The following is a 20,876-nucleotide window of genomic DNA, read 5'->3' as shown; positions in this document are numbered from 1 at the left end:
AATATGAATACTGACTGATTTTAAAGAGACAAACAGTTTCATGAGCTCTTTTAATGGTCTCCTAAAAAGCCCCTCATTTCTCTAGTCTCAACATGTCTCAATTCTTAGAAACACTTGTTTAAAAAGTGACCCTTGGATTTTGAGAAGGTTCTCACCATTCCCTAAGAGCGATACCTGCGCCCAAACTCTTAGCACCAAAAATGTGATTTATGCTGGGCATGTTTTCCTCCAGGGAGTCTAGATTTAGTACATGCTAGGTAGAGGATACCTACCCAACCAGCTTCCAATAAAACCTCTGGACTTGTAAGCTCAGGTGAGCTTCCCTAGTATATGACATCTCACATGTCACAATTCATTGCTGGAGGAATTAAATACATCTTGTATGACTCCATGGGGGTAGGATACTTAGAAGGTTTTGCCTGGTTTCCTCCAAAATTTGCCCCATACAACTTTTTTTTTTTTTTTTTTTGGCTTACTATCCTTTCACTGTGGTAAATTGTAGCCATGAATAGGACTATATACTAAGTCTTGTAAGTCCTCCTAGCAAATCACTGAACCTGGGAGCAGTCTTAGGGGCCTTGTCACTGTTAGGTTAGTAACAGACATGATGTGGGAGAAAATGAATTCACTTTCCTTTAGCTGGCATGTTAATAAGCTGCCTGGGGTATGAAATCACTTAACGGAGTTCCATCAGGAAACCAGGCAGAAAAGTGATTAGAAAATCACCTCTTTCCTATGGAAAAAAAAAAAAATCCTTTCAGAAGACACAAAGTCCTTCTTATTAAACAAAACACACTTCCCTTATGGTTAAGTATATTCATTTGAAATGTTTTTGGGCTGCAAGAGACTAAAAACCACTACAATGCCTTAAAGTTAATTATTAGCCTCACATAAATAAGAAAAAGTCTGAGGAAAATTGTCCAGAAATATAGTCAGTCACAAGTAGGTTTTTTTCCTCTCTTTCTGTTCACCATCCTTAATGTATAGCTTTTGTTTTCCTGGTCACAAGGTGGCTGCTACACTCCCAGGTGCTATGTACTGTTCCAGTCATCAGGAATAGGAGAAAGGAAAGGGCAAACACCTCCTCTGGCGTCCTCCCCAAGGAGTTCTATCCCTCTCTGACTGGCCACCACTGTCTGACATGGACATCCCCCCAGGCAGGGTCGGGGGAGTGGGGTAGAGAGCTGGAGATGCAAACATTTCACTTGCCAGCCTTTCTAATACTATAAATAAGGGGAGAGTTGGAATGAATGTTTGATGATCCACATAAAGTGTCTGTCACAATTAGTCTGACACTGATTGAGAAGAGACACCAGATTGATGTGGATTCCCCACATTAGGGTATGTGTGTGGAGCCCTTGATTGTCAGGCTGACAGATTAAAGACAATGGTCATTGCTGCCTAGTGAACTCTTTGCCTGCAATGTCACAGTTTTGTTCCTGAGCTCTTCCCTGTGTGTCAGTGGACAACCTGCTGAGGGTAAACTCTGCGGAACCTGGAAATTACATCACTGAGATAGCAACGATCTCTTTTTGTCTTAAATCTTTAACGAAGGGGTAAAAAGAAGAAACGTATTGCCCTGTCATCTGAACAAATGAGACAAAATACTAACTCTCCTTCCCCTGCCCCCACCCTATCTGTTTTCCTCCTCAGAAGCTGTAGACGAAACCAAACCTAAGGAAAGTGCCCGGCAGGATGAGGGTAAAGGAGAAGAACGCGAGGCGGACCAAGAACATGCCTGAACTTTAAGAAATGGCTTTCCACGTCCCACTCTCCCCTCTCCTGAGCCCTGTCTCTCCCCGCCCTCTTCTCAACTCCACTCTGAAGTTTCCCTCCCTGTCCTGCTCACATCTGTGAGTCTGTCCTCTCCCACCCACTAGCCCTCTTTCTCTCTGTGTGGCAAACATTTAAAAAAAAAAAAAAAAAGCAGGAAAGATCCCAAGTCAAACAGTGTGGCTTAAACATTTTTTGTTTCTTGGTGTTGTTATGGCGAGTTTTTGGTAATGATGATCCAATCATTTTGGGAAATTCTTGCACTGTATCCAAGTTTTTTGATCTGGTGCGTGTGGCCCTGTGGGAGTCCACTTTCCTATCTCTCTCTGTTCCAAGTGTGTGTGCAATGTTCCGTTCATCCGAGGAGTCCAAAATAGCAAGTGAATTCAAAAACCACTTTTCTTTTCCTCCTTTTCAATGTGATGGAATGAACAAAAAGGAAAAAATTCAAAAAACCCAGTTTGTTTTGAAAATAAATAAATAAAGCAAATGTGCCAATTAGCGTAACTTGCGGCTCTAAGGCTCCTTTTTCAATCTGAATATGAATAAACCATGAGAGTAATCAAACTGCAAAGGCTCTGTGTTTCTGTTCCCCCGTCTCATTTGTTGGTTCCACATATTGGGGTTCTTACATTTTATCTTTTTTCTGGCCTCCTAGTCTGACACCAACAACCCTGACAAAGACAAGATGGATGAAGCCATAGGCTTCAGTCAAAACCAATGGCTTAGGTCCTTGATGGGACCACTGTTGCGTGCTGTATTATTTTGTAGGGCTGCAGTAACAAAGTTCTACAGACTGGGTGGTTTAAACAACAACAGAAATTTATTTTTCTAAGAGTTCTGGAAGCTTGAAGTCCAAAATCAGGGTGTTGGCCAGATTGGTTTCTTCTCAGGGTTATGAAGGAAGGATCTGTTCCAGGCCTTTCTCCTTGGCTTATAAATGGCTACATTTTCCTATGTCTCTTCACATCATCTATGGGTTTCACTGTAGCCAAATTTCCCCTTTTTGCTGTATTGAATTAGGGCTCATCCTAATGATCTCACCTTAACTGTATTACCTCTGTCCAGACCCTATCACCAAATAATGTTGCCTCTGAAGGAATTTGGGGTTAGGATTTTGACATACGAATTGGGAGAAGAGCAGCACAATTCAGCCCATATCAGACACTAGGACTTGTTTCTACTCAAATCACCTTAGAGTATTTTCATGACTCAGGAGAAATAGCCAATGGAAAGTTATTCTTGGTTTTGCTAAGTTAAATAAGGTAGAGATACGTATAACTCTTAGAAACCCCCAGGCTTTTATTTAGATCATTTATTTTAACCCAAGTATTGAACTGGTACATTCAATTTTTTTTTTCAGTTGACTAACTTCTGTTAGACTTATCCCCACACAAGGCAGCTGACAGACTCTTGATTAGTTATAATCATTGTTCCTGCTAATGGTGACAGTATACAAAGAAAAAGTTTACATTTAGCACATCCATTCTTTCCAAATTTCTTTCTAGTTTCTGTTTTCTAAGTACTTTCTATTAAAAAACAAACAGTTCCCATGAGAAACAAAGCAATGTTCCTAAATCTTGAAGCATCTGACACTGTTCTTTTCCCCTCTAAGTTTCCTAAGTCAATCCTGGTACAAATTCTTAACTAGTTATACTCTGCCCTGACCCTGATTCTCATAAACAAGCATGACCAATGGACTCCCTTCAGCTTTCTATATTCATCTGCACATAAATTTCCCAGCAAGGAGAAGCAAATTGTGTTAAAGCCTTTAAAATAATGAAGATCATGGAAATAAGTGATCTTAGGAGATACAATCTACACCTTGGTAACTCTGCTCAGATTTGTGTGGAGCTGGTGCCCAGTTAATGGTTTGAGGAAAACTAACATCATGTGAAAGAAGAATCCTTACCGGATCAAGAGGTCACTGATACTAAGTGGAAGAATCAATCACAAGGAAAAAGGTTTATAAGGAAAAGCACAAAGAAGTCAAAAGGAAAGCGTCAAAAACATTAAAACAATTTAAGAGTTCGATTGAAATCCTGGGTTGGTGTGATTTCCACAGAAGATTTTGCACGTTTCTGAGACTAAAAGCTGATGTGATTTTGGTCTCATCAGATGTAAGATAAGGTGTTGGAAAAGGTCATCCATGGCTTGGAATCTTACTGATGGGATATTGCTTTAGGAAATGTATTTTAACCCAGAGGTTTGTGTAGAATAAATTTTTGTCTTTCTTTTTTTTTTTTTTTTTTTTTTTGCTTTTTAGGGCCTCACCTATGGCACACGGAAGTTCCCAGGCTAGGGGTTAAATTGGATCTACAGCTGATGGCCTACACCACAGCCACAGCAACACAGGCTCTGAGCCGCATCTGCAACCTACACCATAGCTCACAGCAACTCTAGCTCCCTGACCCACTGAACAAGGCCAGGGATCAAATCTTGGATACCAGTCCTCATGGATACTAGATGATTCGTTTCCACTTCACCACAGGGAACTCCCTATAGAATAAGTGCTTTAATTTCTTTCCCAAGTCTATACGTTAAAGCAACATTCCTATGACCTAGCACAATTGAACTTCTTCAAAGTATAATTCTAAACTTCTTCAACTGAATCCATAGTCATACTGAAAACAATAGCAAATGATCTTTCAAGCCTACATGACACACACTATTCAGGAGTCCTACTAGTTGTGTCAGAGTTGGAATTTTGTTTTTTAGTTATGAATATCTTTTATTATTTTGTTTTTAAAATGTTGTCTGTTTAATAGAAATTTAGACATGGAGAAGACACATTGGAGAGGTTTATAGTGATTCTAAAAGATATGCCAAGTATAATTACAGCCCTCACACTGGTACAAAACAATGTGATTCAAACTTATACACAACAAACACAAAGCCAAGTGATACTGGGAAACACAGACCATTCAAGATACAAAAACACATGGATTCTAAATTCTGTTCAGGACTTGGTAATTCTAAAGCATCTACTTCTGGATTACTGTTTAAAAATTAAAAACTAGATAGAGGACATGTTAAAAAGGCCCCAATATTGACAAGTGATTTTTTTCAAGGGGTAATAAGCTCATATTCTGGGTCCCAGGCCCATTATTCAATTGAAAGCAAAACCAGGGCCATGTCTGCATGAAGTAAATTATTTTGAAAGAGCAATATTATTTAGGTCTAAAATGTTGAGGCATGATGTAATTCATTGGTCTTGTTGAAGATTGAAGAGGGTTCTAAAAAAGAACGTTTTATTCCCATCACCCTATTCACACTTGGTTCATTATTTAGTCTTTTCTACCATCATCTATCCAGTAGCCTAGTTCAGAAATCTAGAAAGCATCTGGATTCCTCTTTTACTCATACAATATTTAATTCATGAGCAAACCTGCTGATGTCGATTCCAGAAGAGAATGAGGATAAAACTTGTGTCTGCTGCCCTGACCAAAATTGCCTTAGTCACACTAAGGTCATCTAAGGTTTGTTTGTTGGTTGGTTGTACAGAGGTCTCTTTGTATATTCAGCTCACAAAAGAAGTTGAAGCGGGATTACCACTCTCTGTTTCACCTCCCTAGGGAAAAAGCACTTTGGAGCTCTCAAAATGCATTATTTCCAACATCAGCCAGCCCCAGGAAAGCTGGTTCTGCAGTTGGCATGGAAGCCTGAGCAATAGGAAAATCAGATTAATGAATGATTTCCATAGAGCATTATTAAGATCACCACAAATTTCATTAGCTTTTTTTTTAACCGTCCATATATTGTCTGTTGTCATGGAAACACAGTTTCTGCTAAACTGCCTATAAAAATAATTTAATGATTGGTGACCCTTCTAGCTAAATGTTAGCTAGTGAACATTTAAAATGTGGGCTTTTTTCATTTCAAAAAATTTCTCTTTTTGCCCCTAGGGGATTAAAACTCATACCTGCTTGTCATACAGGAAAGACCTGCACCTACACTCACCACCTCTTTTAGTCACATATTTACTCTTATGTAATTGCAATTTTGTCCTTCTTTCCTGGGAAGAAATTCACAGTCATCAGGAATGAAGACGAGATTTAGCTATGAGAATGATGTGTCATTAAATATTCTTGGAGAATTCTATTAAAGTGGCAGGGACATTTTGAATATACATTTTTCTAGCATACTGGTTACCTGACTTGTTTTTTTATAGGTATGTATCATTGTTGGTAATTACAGCATATTTAGTGTTGCAGATGGTACCTTACTAAGTAGTTTTTGTTTGTTTTTTTGTTTTTGCTTTTTAGGGCCACAGCTGCTGCATACGGAAGTCCCCAGGCTAAGTAGGGGTCAAATCTGAGCTGTAGCTGCTGGCCCACGCCACAGCCACAGCAACACAGGATCTGAGCTGCATCTGCAACCTATACCACAGCTCAGGGCAATGCCAGATCCTTAACACACTAAGCGAGGCCAGGGATCAAACCTCATCATCATGGATCCTAGTCAGGATCCTTAACAGCCAAGCCATGAAAAAAACTCCACTAAGTACATTTTTGATGATGCCTCCATATAAAGAAAAATATTACTAGTTAATATTGTATCATATACAATCAAGTTATGAAAGCACATGTGATTATCATAAGAAACTTAAAATAATTTTGTTGTTTAATACCAAAATAATATTATTCTTTCACTGCAGAAGAAAGAAGTTGGAGTTCCTGTCATGGTGCAGAGGAAACAATCCAATTAGGAACCATGAGGTTGCCGGTTTGATCCCTGGTCTCACTCAGTGGGTTAAGGATCCTGCATTGCCATGAGCTGTGGTGTAGGCCCAAGGCTACAGCTCCAGTTCAACCCCTAGCCTGAGAACCTCCATATGCTTTGGGTGAGGCCATTAAAAAAAAAAAAAAAAAAAAAGGAGAAGTTAAGGAATTTCCTGGTGGTCTAGCTGTTAAGGATTCCTCATTTTCACTGCTTTGGCTCAGGTTGGATTTCTCTAGTCTGGGAACTTTTGTATACCATAGATGCAGTCAAAGGAAAAAAAAAAGATAAGTAATCTACATTTTACCACCCAGAATTGGGTGTCTTAACATTTAGAGAGATGGCTTCACATAGTCTGTCAGCCTGCTTATCTGTCTTCCTCCCTTCCTGTATGTTATCCACTTAGCTATAAATCTATATTCATATCTGTATGTAGATACATGTTTAAGACTAAAATAGGCTCATGATGTACATAGTATTGTGTAAACTGCATTCCACTCTGCAGACATTTTCATACAGACTGCTCAATAAGGGAGGACTTTAAAATTCTCATTGCTGCTTTCCAGTGCCTTAGTGAAGCCTGAGGTAAAATGGAAAATGTGCAACTTGGTATACACTTATTAAATATCATTCTGTATTTTGAACTGGATGGGAAGGTTAATAAAAGCTCTACAATTAAAAAAAAACAAAACAAAAAACAGGGGGGAGGGGTCCTGTCATGGCTCAGCAGAAATAAATCTGACTAGTATCCATGAGGACGTAGGTTCGATCCCTGGCCTCGCTCAGTATGTTAAGGATCCAGGGTTGCAGTGAGTTGTGGTGTAGGTCACAGATGTGGCTCGGATCTGGTGTGGCCATGGCATAGGCCGACGGCTACAGCTCTAATTTGACCCCTAGCCTGGGAACCTCCACGTGCCTCAGGTGCAGCCCTGAAAAAACAAATAAGAACAAACTATAGAAAGCCCCACGTTGCCAAGTCAGTTGGCACACCATGGTCAGCCCTCACAAACCCTCCTGCTGGTGGATGTGGATCATGTTGCCAGACCAGGAACTGAAAGATGGAAAAGGACTGGCCTGCAATAATGCAGGGTCATGAAACAAACAGAAAAAAAAAAAAAAAATTTACATGAAATTTTAGTGTTTAGCTTATCAGAGATATTTTTACATTAATCTCAATTTTTAAAATATTGCATTAAATATTATTTATCTTGATAACTATTTTTTTTAACCTTTAACCCACTGCACCAGGCAGGATTGAACCAGTGCTTCTGCAGCAACCCAAACTGCTGCAATCAGTTCTTAATCCACTGTGCCACAGTGGGAACTACTTTTGCTTATTTTTTTTCTTATCACTCTTTTTTTTTTTTTGTCTTTTTGCCTTTTCTAGGGCCGTCTCCGTGGCATACGGAGGTTCCCAAGCTAGGAATATAATTGGAGTTTTAGCCACTGGCCTACACCAGAGCCACAGCAATGCGGGATTCAAGCCATGTCTTCGACCTGCACCACAGCTCACAGCAACGCCGGATGCTTAACCCACTGAGCAAGGCCAGGGATCAAACCCTCAACCTTGTGGTTCCTAGTCAGATTCATTAACCACTGAGCCACAATGGGAACTCTTCTTATCACTCATTTTTTGATGCACCTCACTCGCCTCACCCTAACCCTGGCCCTGCTGCTCCCAAAGGGAATGCTAGAATATGTTCTCTAGATAAACATTTTCTTCTTTTTCTTCTTTGGCTGTGCCCATGGTATGTGAAAGTTCACAGGCCAGGGATCGAACCCATGCTACAGTAGCAACCCGAGTCACTGCAGTGACAACACTGGATCCTTAACCCACTGAGCTACAAGGGAACTCCCTAGATGAACATTTTCTGATGACTGTTGGGCAGCTATGATTATGTGAGGTCTTAGTGATAACCAGGGACTGTAAGGCCTGAGAGTGGGTTGGCCTATGAGGACTTGCGAATTAAATGTCTAAATTCCTAGAGGTTTCCTTGCTTTTAAGAGAAAGTATAGCCCATGAAATCTCTGTATATAGACAACATGGAGTGGTTCCAAGCTGGTCCAGGCTGGGGCAAACTGAACAATACATGACCTATCTAAACATTCTGATAATAAATTACAAAGTCAACAAGAATAACCCTGGACTGCCAAACCAAACCACCAGTTTGTGATGCCTGGGCTTTCACCACCTGTCCCAGCTGTGTTTGTCTGGGGAGAGCAAAATTATGAAGCAAGACTCAGTCACCTGAAAACTCACATTTATGAAGGGCTTGTTGATTGTATATCATGGATACAGAAGTATTTTTAAACTATAGATAAGAAGAAGTTGGGGCGTTCTTGTTGTGGCTCAGCAGTAAGGAATAGACTAGTATCCATGAGGTCGCAGGTTTAATCTTGGGCCTTGCTCAGTGGGTTAAGGATCCATTGCTGCCGTGAACTGTGGTATAGATAGCAGACCCAGCTCAGGTCTGGCATTGCTGTATCTGTGGTGTAGGCCAGCCAGAGGCTACAGCTCTGATTTGACCCCTAGCCTGGGAATATCCATTTGCTGCAGGTGTGGCCCTAAAAAAGCAAAAAAAAAAAAAAAAAAGTAGAAAATGGACATTTCATTTTATGCCTCAGAATAAAAAGAAGGCATCTCTCTCTTGGAATTTTTTTTCAAGCATGGAGGGAAGAATTATGTTTTTTAAATATTCTCTTCCACCGTATTGGGGAAAAAAAAGAGGCAGGATGGAAACAAAAGAAGAAACTTTTCTGTCGGTCTTTGTTTCTTTACTCTCATGATTTTTCTCCTTTCTTTAGTAAGTAGCGTAGGGATAGAGCCTGAGACCCTCGAGTGTTTCATTAGGCAATGGGGTGGGAGTGGAGCAGTGGGGTGGCAGCCTGTAGGAGGGAGGTGGAACCTGGGTCCCAGCTGTTGCAACAGCAAGAGTCCTGGAAGACTCTAGGCATTACCTCCACCCTGGAGGGCAAGCAGCCCCTGCCTTAGCCTTGGGAGATGGGAGGGGGCATCACCAGCAGTGCTCGGCTGGGCTGCCCTTGCAGACTCTCTGACCTCCTGCCTTTCCTCCCTGATAGAGCCCAATCTATCTGCATAGACACCTCTTGCCAGACCTTAAACGGCTTAGGTGTGAGAGTTTTGTCCTTCTTAGTCTTGCACTCTGGTTATCCAAGTGTCTGAATATAGCAGACAGATATGAAATAAATGCCTCAAGAATATCCGAATCGATGAATGAATGAATGAATGAATGAATGAAAGGGCTTTGATTCTTTCCTGCCTTTTCCCTTCCTTCGGTTTTGCAAACCTCCCTCGGGAGCTCCTAGTTGCAACCCAGGCCTCTTGTCCAAGAAGAGGGAGAAGGATCTCCCTGAGAAGCTAGCTCTCTCACACATCATATCCAAAAATGAACTTGGGTCACTTATGGCCACATAATCTCACAAGTTTTAATTCAGTCACTAAACAGTGGCTGAGAGATTCTAGCCACAGCAGCTCCTCATTTGTCCTGTTTGCTTCTCTTCTGCTGTTGGATCTTGTTCCTGTTACAGTGTCCGCTCTCTCTGTTCCCTCTGCTTGAAATGCTCTTCCCTAGATATCCACGTGGCTCTTTGAAGTCATTTCTAAAATACCACCTTTTCTTCAGAGCCTTCCATGACCAGCTTGCACAGTATTTTCTATCACCCTCTCCTGTGAAAGTATTTCAAGTAGCAATAAGTCTTATCTCCATTAAAATAGAGTATCCTTTACTCAATTGCTGTTTTTACCTATCTTCTTTCACTAGACTATAAGCTTCATGAAGTTAAAAACTTTCCCTATTTTATTCTCTCCAGCTCTTAAGATACCACCTGGCACTTAGTAGGATCTCACTAAAATGAAATAAACGAATCTCTCTCAAAATTGTAATCACAAAATTTACCTTAACTGTTTTACTTAAATTTCGCACATACTTTTCGACGTCCTCGCTTTTAAAAATGGTCCTTCCTAGCAATAGTGTTATCCATGGACCACTGTCTCATAACAAACTTAGCAGCGAAAATCTGTTGTTCTTGCCCACCCCCCAACCCTTCCATTCTTCTGTCAATAGGCTACCTCCTTCTTATGTTTAATATATGCTATTTCGTTTTAATGGAGCTGACTGAATCTTTTCCTCTCTTCCTCAACATAGAACAGATACAAGAACCAGGCCTGGCCAGTCAGTACCGTTACATCTCCTGGACACAATGATTGGCTTAATCATGGCCATGTGCCTTAAGCCAGTCCTCTCATGGAGCTTTCTGCCAGAGCTGGTGGGAAAAGAAACTTTCCTGGTAGAACGTCTAGGCAAGTGAATGCATTTCACAGATGGTGGTTTTCCACCAAGTGGAGAGAGCCTGCCCCCTAGTTCTAACACTGCCTGAAGCAAGTACTGTTCTTAGACTTCTCAGTTATTTTAATACCCTTCTTTGCTTAAGCTAGTTTGAACTATACGTCTGCCATATGCAATGTCAAGGATGTCTGACATATCAGCCCCTCCATGCTTGCCTCAGCCCCAGCAGCTCCACCCAGATGGTCCTGGTTTCTTGGCCCCTAGACATTTTCACAATATCTATGGCATAAGCATGATGATTTATTGTCTAATGTACACAGTATATCTTCATTCTGTTCCAACATGCTGATTAGATATTTTCAAGATTTAATGCACAAACTGAAAATGCTGAGAGCCAATACCATTATGTCTATGGAGGAGGAAAGTATGTTAATATATGGCTAAGGCGAGAAGTGAGGTTCAGTAATGCCAATGACACTCTCCTCATTCCCAAACTCGGAGTGAGAGTCACAAAGCAAGTTACGTATTTAAAAGAACGGGCTATCAGATGCGGTCTAATCTTGAAATCATAGGTATCTCCTTCAAAAACCAAATCTTATTTTACATCAGAACAGCATATGGCATGAAAGTAATTATACATCCTAATGAACACAAACCCTTTCCTATTAGCAAACTATGTTGAACAAATATTTTTAAATATTTACTCTGGTTATATTACTGTTTTGCTACAATTGAGTGGGCGTTTAATAAAAATTTTTTTTTTGCCTAGAGTAAAAAGCACTATATATAGATACGTAGATACACATGTATACATATATATAGATGAGTATCTACATATACATATACAAATATTTACATATTTAATGTGTATGGTACATATATACACATGTATATAATAATTTGATTAAATGTAGAAAGTGAGATAAGAAATTAAAAAATTGAAAATAAAAACGATGTTGCAGGTTCGATCCTTGGCCTCGCTCACTGGGTTAAGGATCTGGTGTTGCCATGAGCTGTAGTGTAGGTTGCAGATGCGGCTCAGATCTGATGTTGCTGTGGCTCTGACATAGACTGGCAGCTGTAGCTCTGATTGGACCCCTAGCCTGGGAACATCTACATGCCGCAAGTGTGGCTTCAAAAAGCGCAAAAAAAAAAAAAACAAAAAAACAAAAAAACACTTCAGCCTCGGAGTTCCCATTGTGGTGCAGCGGAAACGAATCCAATTAGGAACCATGAGGTTTCGGGTTTGATCCCTGGCTTCGCTCAGTGGTTAAGGATCTGGCATTGCCGTGAGCTGTGGTATAGGTCACAGACACGACTCAGATCCTGAGATGCTGTGACTGTGGCGTAGGCCAGCAGCTGTAGCTCTGATTCAACCCCTAGCTATAACAGAACCATTTGTCACTAATATCTATCCTGGACTTTTACCAAAAAAAAATCACGATATAGGAGTAACTCATTTTACCAGGACATTACTTAAAATAGGGATGACTAGTCAAGCCCCCAGGCCTGCTCTGGAGAGGGGCTGTATTGTATTCTTGAACAGGCAAAATCATGTTTATTTTTTTCTCTCCCCTTTGCTGGGCTTTTCTCTAAGTAGTCTTTGTGAGGCAGACATTGGAACTATGGCATCATGTTGTGTATTATTAAGTTCAAGTCCTCATCTGTTACTGCAAAGCCATTACCAGGGCAACACAGATGGACTCACTTCCATTTATACATGCTCAGTCTTTGTTTTCTAACCACTCCACGGGAATGGAGAAGCCACTACAAGTTCAAGACATCATCAGTTGATTCCATAGAAATGTATTAAACCCTGTACTGCCCTAAACACAGAAGAAAGTGCAAGAAATAAGACATGGTCCATACAGTTAAAGGATGCTGACATGAAACAAACTCAGTGCAAAGGGGTGAGGGCTGCCATAGAGGAATAAAGAGTTCTGTGAGAACCAGGTGGAAGAGTACCTCAACTGTAGGGAGAATAGGAAAGGCTTCTTGGAGGAGGGGAAGAAGTAAGAGAAAGATATTCCTGCCAGAGAGATAACCAGTACACAGACCTAAAGACCAAAATAAGCTGATAGCATTGGAAATGGCAAGAAGTCTTCATGTGTGGGGATTAGATTACAAGGGGGTACAGGGATGTGTACCCTGGGAAAAGGCTGGGAAAATGTGTTAGAAATATTTGAAAGAATTTAGAAAACTAACTAAAAACTTTGGTCCTTATTGTATAAATAATTAGAATATAGGGACTAGATGTGTAGAATCCATCTGGGATAGAATCCAAAGGGTTTGTAGACTTGGATGGAAAAGAAAATATGTCTTTGTTTTTATTATATGAAACACAGTGTTTCCTTCTATATTTGTCTCCCTGGGCTGCCAAAACAAAATGCCATAGACTGAATGGCTTAAAGAGCAGACATTTATTTCTCACAGATCTGGAGGCTCAAGATCAAGGTGATGGAAGATTTGATTTTGGTGAGGGCTCTCTTCCCGGCTTACAGATAACCTTACTGCCTTTTGCTGTACCCTCAAGGCAGAGAGAGACAGCGCCCCCTCTGGTGTCTCTTCCTCATGTTATAAGGGCACTAATCCCATTACAGGGGCTCTACCCTCATGACCTCAACCACGTATAAATGTAAACTTTACAATAAAGCTACAGGAATCAAGACAGTATGGTATTACCACATGTCAAAGGAAAAGAATAGCCAAGTTCAGAGGTAGACCCACAGTTATATCTTCAATTGATTTTTGGTAAAGGGTCAAGATCATTCAATGGGGAAAAGGATAGTTGTTTCAATAAAATGCACTAAAGTGATGAATAAGTACAGAATGAAATAAACCTCAATTCTTACATCAAATCCTATAGAAAATTTAACTCAAACTTAATAGACTTAAATGTAAAAGCTAAAACTTATAAAACATCTAGAAGTACATGAGAAAATCTTTGTAAACGTGGGATAGGCAAAAATTTCTTACACAGGATACAAAAAACATGATTTATAAAAGAAAAAATTGGTAAAATTAATGTCAAAATCTGAAACATCTGACCTTTCAAAGACAATATAAGGAAAATGAACAGACATGTTACAGATTGAGAAAAATACTGAGAGAAAATTCTTACAATTCAGTAGTAAGTGTGCATATAAGATATATAGAAAATATATAATATGTAAATGATCCAATGAAACACTGGCCAAAAGATTTTAACAGAGCTTTCACACAAATAGCCATTAAAATAATGCTAAAGAATAGCTTCTTTCATAAATAAATAAATAAATAAAGGAATATTATCACATTAGGTGTTCACACTGTTTGAAGATGAATCTCAATTTAGAAACATTAACATGTGAAAAATTCACATTTTAGGAGTCAGGAAACATAATATGTCCCTACCCATCTTCAAATCGTCCAGGTTGAAACTGTCCCTAGCATGCAGGGAGCCTCTGCCCCTTAGTTCCTCTTTTTCAAAAATATTAGAGAGGAACTTTTTTCCCCATTCTCTATGTAGAGTCTGAATTGATACTGTTCCTCCCGTTGCTCAAGATTCCCCCAAATCTCATACTGGAGAATCTTTCAAACATCTTCAAACTAGTTAAGAGGCCATCTTCCAGGTTTAGTATGACTACTTTATATTCAGCTAAAATGAAACTGTTCAGAAAACGTGAGTAAATAGAATGCCAACTGCAAAATGCTGCTTCCATCCATGTCTTTGGCATTCCACTGGCTAAATCTTCCTTAATGTAGATATAAGGGAGGGGTCCCTGTTATAACTGAGAGACATCCCAAGTTACATAACATAGTAGCAAGCTGAATCATGCATCATTGACAAAATTTCCAGATCATTTCTAATCGCTTGGTCTTTGTACTATATTTCATCATAAGGAAAAGAAAAAGTAGCTGGATTTTCTGCTGATGGTACAATTTATTACGCTGACGACTAGAAAAGAGAAAAGAACATGTTCTGATTGGTATGACCAGACTGAATAGTTAAGAGAGTGAGCAGAACATAAATCCAGGGTTCTTAAAATCTGTATTAATAATCCATGCTTATTCTTTTTTCATTTCTTTCATATTAAGTTGGCTCATTTAGCAAATGAAAATGGAAATTTTTTTTTAAAAAGACAAAAATCTTCCCTTACATTTCTGTAAGGAACTAAAAGAAGGAAACATCTGCAGTGAGATGCTGAAGCATCGTTATTATAAGTAGGGCTCCCTTTACCATTACTCCAGCCTCAGCTTACACCTTTAGAAACAATCATGCTTCTTTCTTTGCCAGCACCAGGCAGAGCTAAACTGGCAGTTGCTGAAGCTGGGTGAGAAAAATAACTTTGCCCTACTTCCACAATAGTGTCTTCTGATAGTGGGGAGACATGGCTATTTCAGTGACTTAAGCAAATTGAAGGTCTGTGACTATACCACACAACATTCCTCTCCTCCAGACAACCACCCTCTTTGGGATTCAGTCACATAGTGGCCTCCTGAGAAAAAACACAGGGAAGAATTTATCATAAGATGGTGATAGACTGCCAATGAGATGTACAGAGTGAAAAAGAGAGAGACATTGAGAGTGGCTGTTGGGTTGTGAGTCTGAGAATTTAGAAGGATGCTGGTGGCAAGGAAGACAGATGGAAATGTGTGATCGCAGGGACATTTGACATTAGATAAACAACTTGGCTGTTTGCCTCTTTAAGCCCCATTTATTACTACTTAGACTGAATTGATTTCTGCATGGTAAATATTGACTCATCTTTCAAAAGCCCCAGCTAAAATGTCACCTCCATGGAGAAGCCTTTCAGACACTCCCCAGGCATTTAGTTGCCTCTCCGGGGCCCAGAGAGTACACTGTGCATACACTGTTCATGCTGCTCTATTTCCCATGCTGTAACTTGCTGTTTATACGTTTTCTCTCACTGATCAATGAGTCAGCATGGCATGGTGAAAAGACTACTGCTTTGGAACAGACAGATCTGGCTCCAATCCCAGTTCTGTCATCACAACATAGGGAACTCAGAGATAACGGGGCTACCTATAACATGGGGACAATAGCAATTCTGTGGGATTTGGGGGAAGATTGAATCAGAAGTGTACTCCAGAGGTTGAAAAAAAGGTGGCACTTAATTCATGCTCTTCTTGTCTGTTTCTTTATCTTGTCAAGATCATGTGGTCCTCAAGGGTAAGGAATGGGTTCCAAGTATCCCTGGCTTCTGGCACAGTGTAGGTGCCCGGTAAATATTTACTGAATGAGTAAATTAGTCAACTGTGTCCCTTTAGCTCTATAAAGTCACCTCTTATATTCATCGTGCAGTCTTTGTGTGTCTGTCTTCTTCAGGATATCAAGAGATACTCAAAGGCAGTGGACCATCAATACCTGTAACACCAGAATCCTCCTGTTATCCATCAACTCTTCATGGTGCTCTGTCTTCTGGCCATAGGCTAGGATTGTGCTTCTCATGGCTGTGTCTGGGTCATGTGACTAGGTCTAGCCATTGAGTGGCAAGTAGTAGTGACTTCCCGACATAAGCAAATATGTGCCCATGTGAGACTCTCAAATTCTTTTTCTCTCCACCACTGGCAGCACTCAAGATGACCAATAGCTTGTTTTCTCTGAAGACTTCAGAGCAGAGTTCCCACCTCCCACCCACAATATAAGAGAGACAAGTTAAGTAATTAAGAATATACCTTAGTTGATTTCAGTCACTGAGGTTTGGGGGATGTTCGTTATTACAGCCTAATTTCATCTATCCTGACTGATAGAGGCAGCAATTGACAGAATGTCTAGCATTATATATTCGATAAAAGGCAATTATCAGGAGGCATATTCAATAAGAATTTACAGTGCTAGAAACTTATAGTACTTTGCTATTTAAGGAGCATTTTAGAAATATTTTATCATTAATATTACATAATCTCATGAAATGGTTGAAAGAGGTATATATTGTCCATTTTGCAGATGAGGCAACTAAAACTGGGAATTGATACCCAGGAGAACTTCAGCAAGTCACACAAAAATTTTCAGAGTCAGGAATAGAAGCCATGGTCTTTGCCTTCCAGATAGTTGATCTTTGATGACACCACACATGAAATATTATAAATATATATAATTAACATTGATAAAACTCCTACTCTTAAGAAGCTTACAACTTCACTGGGAGTGAAATGACATGAAATAGTTGTAAAACAGCAATAAAATCTTTGGCTATGTTTAAGTTCTAAATTATAGTTATAAGCGAATGAGCTATAGAAGATCAAAGCCAGATAAGATTAATTTGCAATAGAAGAGTCATTTTATCTAAAAAAAAAAAAAAGAGTCAGGCAGGAGTCTTCATAAAAAGATGAGATTTGAGGGGTTCCCATTGTGGTTCAGTGGGTTAAGGACCCAATATTGTTGCCATGAGAATGCAGGTTCAATCCCTGGCCTTGCTCTGTAGGTTAAGGATCCAACATTGCCACAGCTGTGGTGTAGGTCACAGATGCAAACCTTGGCCCTGGAACTTCCATATGTGCAGGTTCAGCCATAAAAAAGAAAAGAAAAAACATGGATGAGATTTAAGATCAGGTATATAGCATTTTATTTGAATGAATTTTCTCTGATGAAACTACAAATTATTCATTATATCAGGCAATTGGTTAATTCTTACTCACACTTCAGGACTCTGTTCAGATGCTGCCACCTCTAAGAGGTCTTTCCTGACAACCCCTTCTGCTTTAGGGCTCCTCTTGTCACAGCACTTAACTTCTCTGCTAGCACTCCACTGTATTAAAATCACCCATTTCATTGTCTACACAGTGAGCTGACTATTAGATGCTAGATTCTGTCTATTAGATTCTGGGGCACTAAAGGCAGGGACCAAGTGTTTTCTGCATACTCAATATCTAATACTGAGGCTGCCAATTCAGTGGTCATATTTGTGATATGGACTGAAAGTTTATGTCTCCCCAAATTCATATGTTGAAGCCTAATCCCCAATGTGATGGTATTAGGAGGTGGAGCCTTTGAGAGGTGCTTAGGTCATGAGAATGGAGCCCTTGTGAATGGGATTAGTGCTCTTATAAATCAGGCCCCATAGATTTCCCTGGTCCCTTCCACCATGTGAGGACACAGAGAGAAGTCAGCAGTCTGAAACCTGGAAGAGGGTCTTCACCAGAATCTGACTTGCTGGCACCTTGATCTTGAACTTCTAGCCCCAGAATGGCAAGAGAGAAATGTCCATTGTTTATAAGCCATCCAGTCTATGGTATCCAGTTAGGACCACCTGAACTGACTGGGACAGTTTGTGAGTAGAAATTGCAGTCTTTTTCAACATCCCAGAGAAAATCCTGTAATCTGGAGAGTGCTTTACAATTAACTGATACCAAAACATCTTGATCAGTGCCTATGCCATCTCTACCCTTGAGGAGTTTACACAGAGTTCACCAGTGGGGAAATAGTCCCCATTTCTCCTACTCCAGCAATGCCATAGTTCAAAAGAGATACCCATCTGGATTCTGCATTGGTCATGACAAACATGGATAGTCTGACAATTCAGAAGTGATTTTTATATTGTGCAGAGATGGCTAAAGAGAGGGAAAGAAAAGAGGCATATTTTCCCACCAGGTCGGGAAACAGAAGGTATCGCCTGTTACACACCTACTGACTTAACTGGTCCTGACAGCGCAGAGGCCATTAATAAAGGCTTTCTAGCCTGTCGCATGCATGTGTGAGCTTAAAAGCCCTATTCCCTCAGGGCCATTAGAAAGAGAACTGGGTCTGCTACAGCATATGCGTCTGTCAGGCAGACTCTGGCTGCTTGCCACTGGAAAGGCCAGGCCTTGCTACCTACCTGACCGACAGGGCTGAGGCCGTGCAGAGCTGTGGTTTGGAAAGAAGCTGGGAGAAGATAGTTTCTACCAATAGAAGAAAAAGTATGGCAGAGTGATACATAATAAAAAGAAGAAACATTTAATAAGTGATTGGTCTATACTGAAAGTTATGTACTTTGCTCATTAAACTGTTCTGAAGTGAGTTCTGTATCATTCTCTCTCTGATCCTGAATTTCTTCATCTTGACATAAAGATAAAATACCTTCCAAGGTAACACCAGTCAATGTGCGAAACCAGGACACTTGGATTAGAAAGGCTTATCTTTAACCACTGTGTTATTTGGCCTCCTGTGCCTTTTGGTAGTGATAGGCACAGGATGTTGGATGTCGGAAAAGATCTGGCTTAGAGAGGCTAGAGGGAGGAAGGCTAAGGAAGAAACGGAGATTTTTGTCATGGTGAGAAGCATTTTATTTCATATCTGTCTGTTTTGCTCTGAAATCGCCTTAGTACCTCTGAGCTTTTCATTATTCAGCTCTTTCTCCATTTACAGAGGAGTGTACAAGGTTTAATGGAGTCCCTTGGCTTTTCCCTTTGAAATATTCATGGGCCTTTAGCAGTTTCTTTCATGCTCACCTTCTCCTCCATTAAGGAAGAGACCTTGGAGGAGTTAGCTGAGAGGAGGTGTGTGTGTGTGTGTGTGTGTGTGTGTTTGGAGGGAGGGGGCAGGTGCTTACTCCTAGCTCCTGGAGCGGAAACAAAGTACTCATCCCCCGGGGAGCATGCCTACTTTTCCCAGTCATTTCTCTGCCTGTGTTTGCCCTTCTCACTAGAGAAATCTACCAGGGCTCAGAAGAATAATGAGAATTGCCCCCATGAAATGGCTTGGGGCAAGCAAGAATAAAGCATGAATGGACCTCACACTTCTCCAAACAGCATCTTCACACGGTCACCTTGGGGCCCCTACTCCACCTTCGGACCCATTTACTGAGCTTCTTCTCCTTCCATTAATCATCTGTTGCCTCCCAGGCATAGGAGCAACATAGCATCATACACTGACATAGCAAGGATACCCAATGATTTGAATCCTAGCTTATTAAAGTGAAAACAGAAAAAAGAAAACATATATATATATAGCTGTCATTTAATATGACTGCCTATCTACCAAACATAAATCCTTTTCTAGAGCAAAGTCTAGCTCTTTTAATAGCTGTCCTTTACAGAGTACCTATCACATGCCAGGTACAGTAACTATCTTGTCAAGGAAACAAAATCCTCTTTAAGAAAGAAAGAAGTTGGAGTTCCCATTGTGGTGCAACGGAAATGAATCCCACTAGGAACCATGAGGTTTTGGGTTTGATCCCTGGCCTTGCTCAGTGGGTTAAGGATCTGGCGTTGCTATGAGCTGTTGTGTAGGTCGAAGATGCAGCTTGGATCCTGTGTTGCTGTGGCTATGACGTAGGCTGGCAGCTGTAGCTCCAATTCGACCCTTAGCCTGGGAACCTCCATATGCCGCAGGTGTGGCCCTAAAAACCAAAAAAAAAAAAAAAAAAGAAAGAAAGTCGAGGCTCAGAGAAATCAAAAAATATCAAGCCTCTCTTAGAAGAGCTGAGCGTTGAACCTCCACTCTAATTCCAAAGCCCAAACCCTCTTCATTTTTCCACCTCTTTTGCTAAAAGCACTTTGAAACTTCCAAAGCTTAATATCATTTTTTAAAATAAGCAAAACCAATGTTTTTCATGCAGAATAGAGATACTATAATTTTAAGCTTGGGGGATTCATGAATAACTCCAATTAAATGAATAAGTAAAAATAAATTAAGAGCATAAATTAAATAAAAGCCATAATAATTGCTCATTGTAAGCTTATATAAATATCATGCAATCAGTTATAAACCATGTTAAATGGAGAAATTCCTGTGGGAAGGAATTATGAAACTGCATTTACATGCTTAAAGGAAAAGCTCTATAAAACTTAGAGATGCAATAAGGATGCAAGATAGGAAAACAGTTTTGTACTTTGCTCATCATACTGTTCTGAAAAAAAAGTCTAGAAAAAGATAGATTATTTAACACTGTTTTTTAGTATTAATTGTCCCTAAAAATTGTCCTCCCTTTTCCTAGGAATTCTTCCATTTAACATAATCTATAGTCAGATTATATAATATTAATATAACACCTCTTCCTAATCACTGAATATGTATATATTAAGCAATTTTAACTAATATTTATGAAGTACTTATTATGGACTAGGCACTGATCTAAGTAGTTTATATATATT

At 40.0% G+C, this 20,876-nt stretch overlaps 1 protein-coding gene across 1 annotated transcript in view; it reads left to right on the top strand.

Moving 5' to 3' along the window:
• The window catches only part of GAP43 (growth associated protein 43), a 93,823-nt gene extending 91,483 nt beyond the window's left edge, over positions 1-2,340 (top strand). The window contains exon 3 of the mRNA NM_001244335.1: positions 1,654-2,340. Coding sequence (NP_001231264.1) covers positions 1,654-1,742 — 89 coding nt within the window. The 3' untranslated portion in view covers positions 1,743-2,340. The remainder of the gene's footprint in view (positions 1-1,653) is intronic.

The sequence above is a fragment of the Sus scrofa genome, chromosome 13 (assembly GCF_000003025.6).
Source record: "Sus scrofa isolate TJ Tabasco breed Duroc chromosome 13, Sscrofa11.1, whole genome shotgun sequence".
Taxonomy (NCBI): Eukaryota; Metazoa; Chordata; class Mammalia; order Artiodactyla; family Suidae; genus Sus; species Sus scrofa.
Note: the sequence above shows the minus strand (reverse complement) of the source record. Positions and strands in the feature narration are given on the sequence as shown.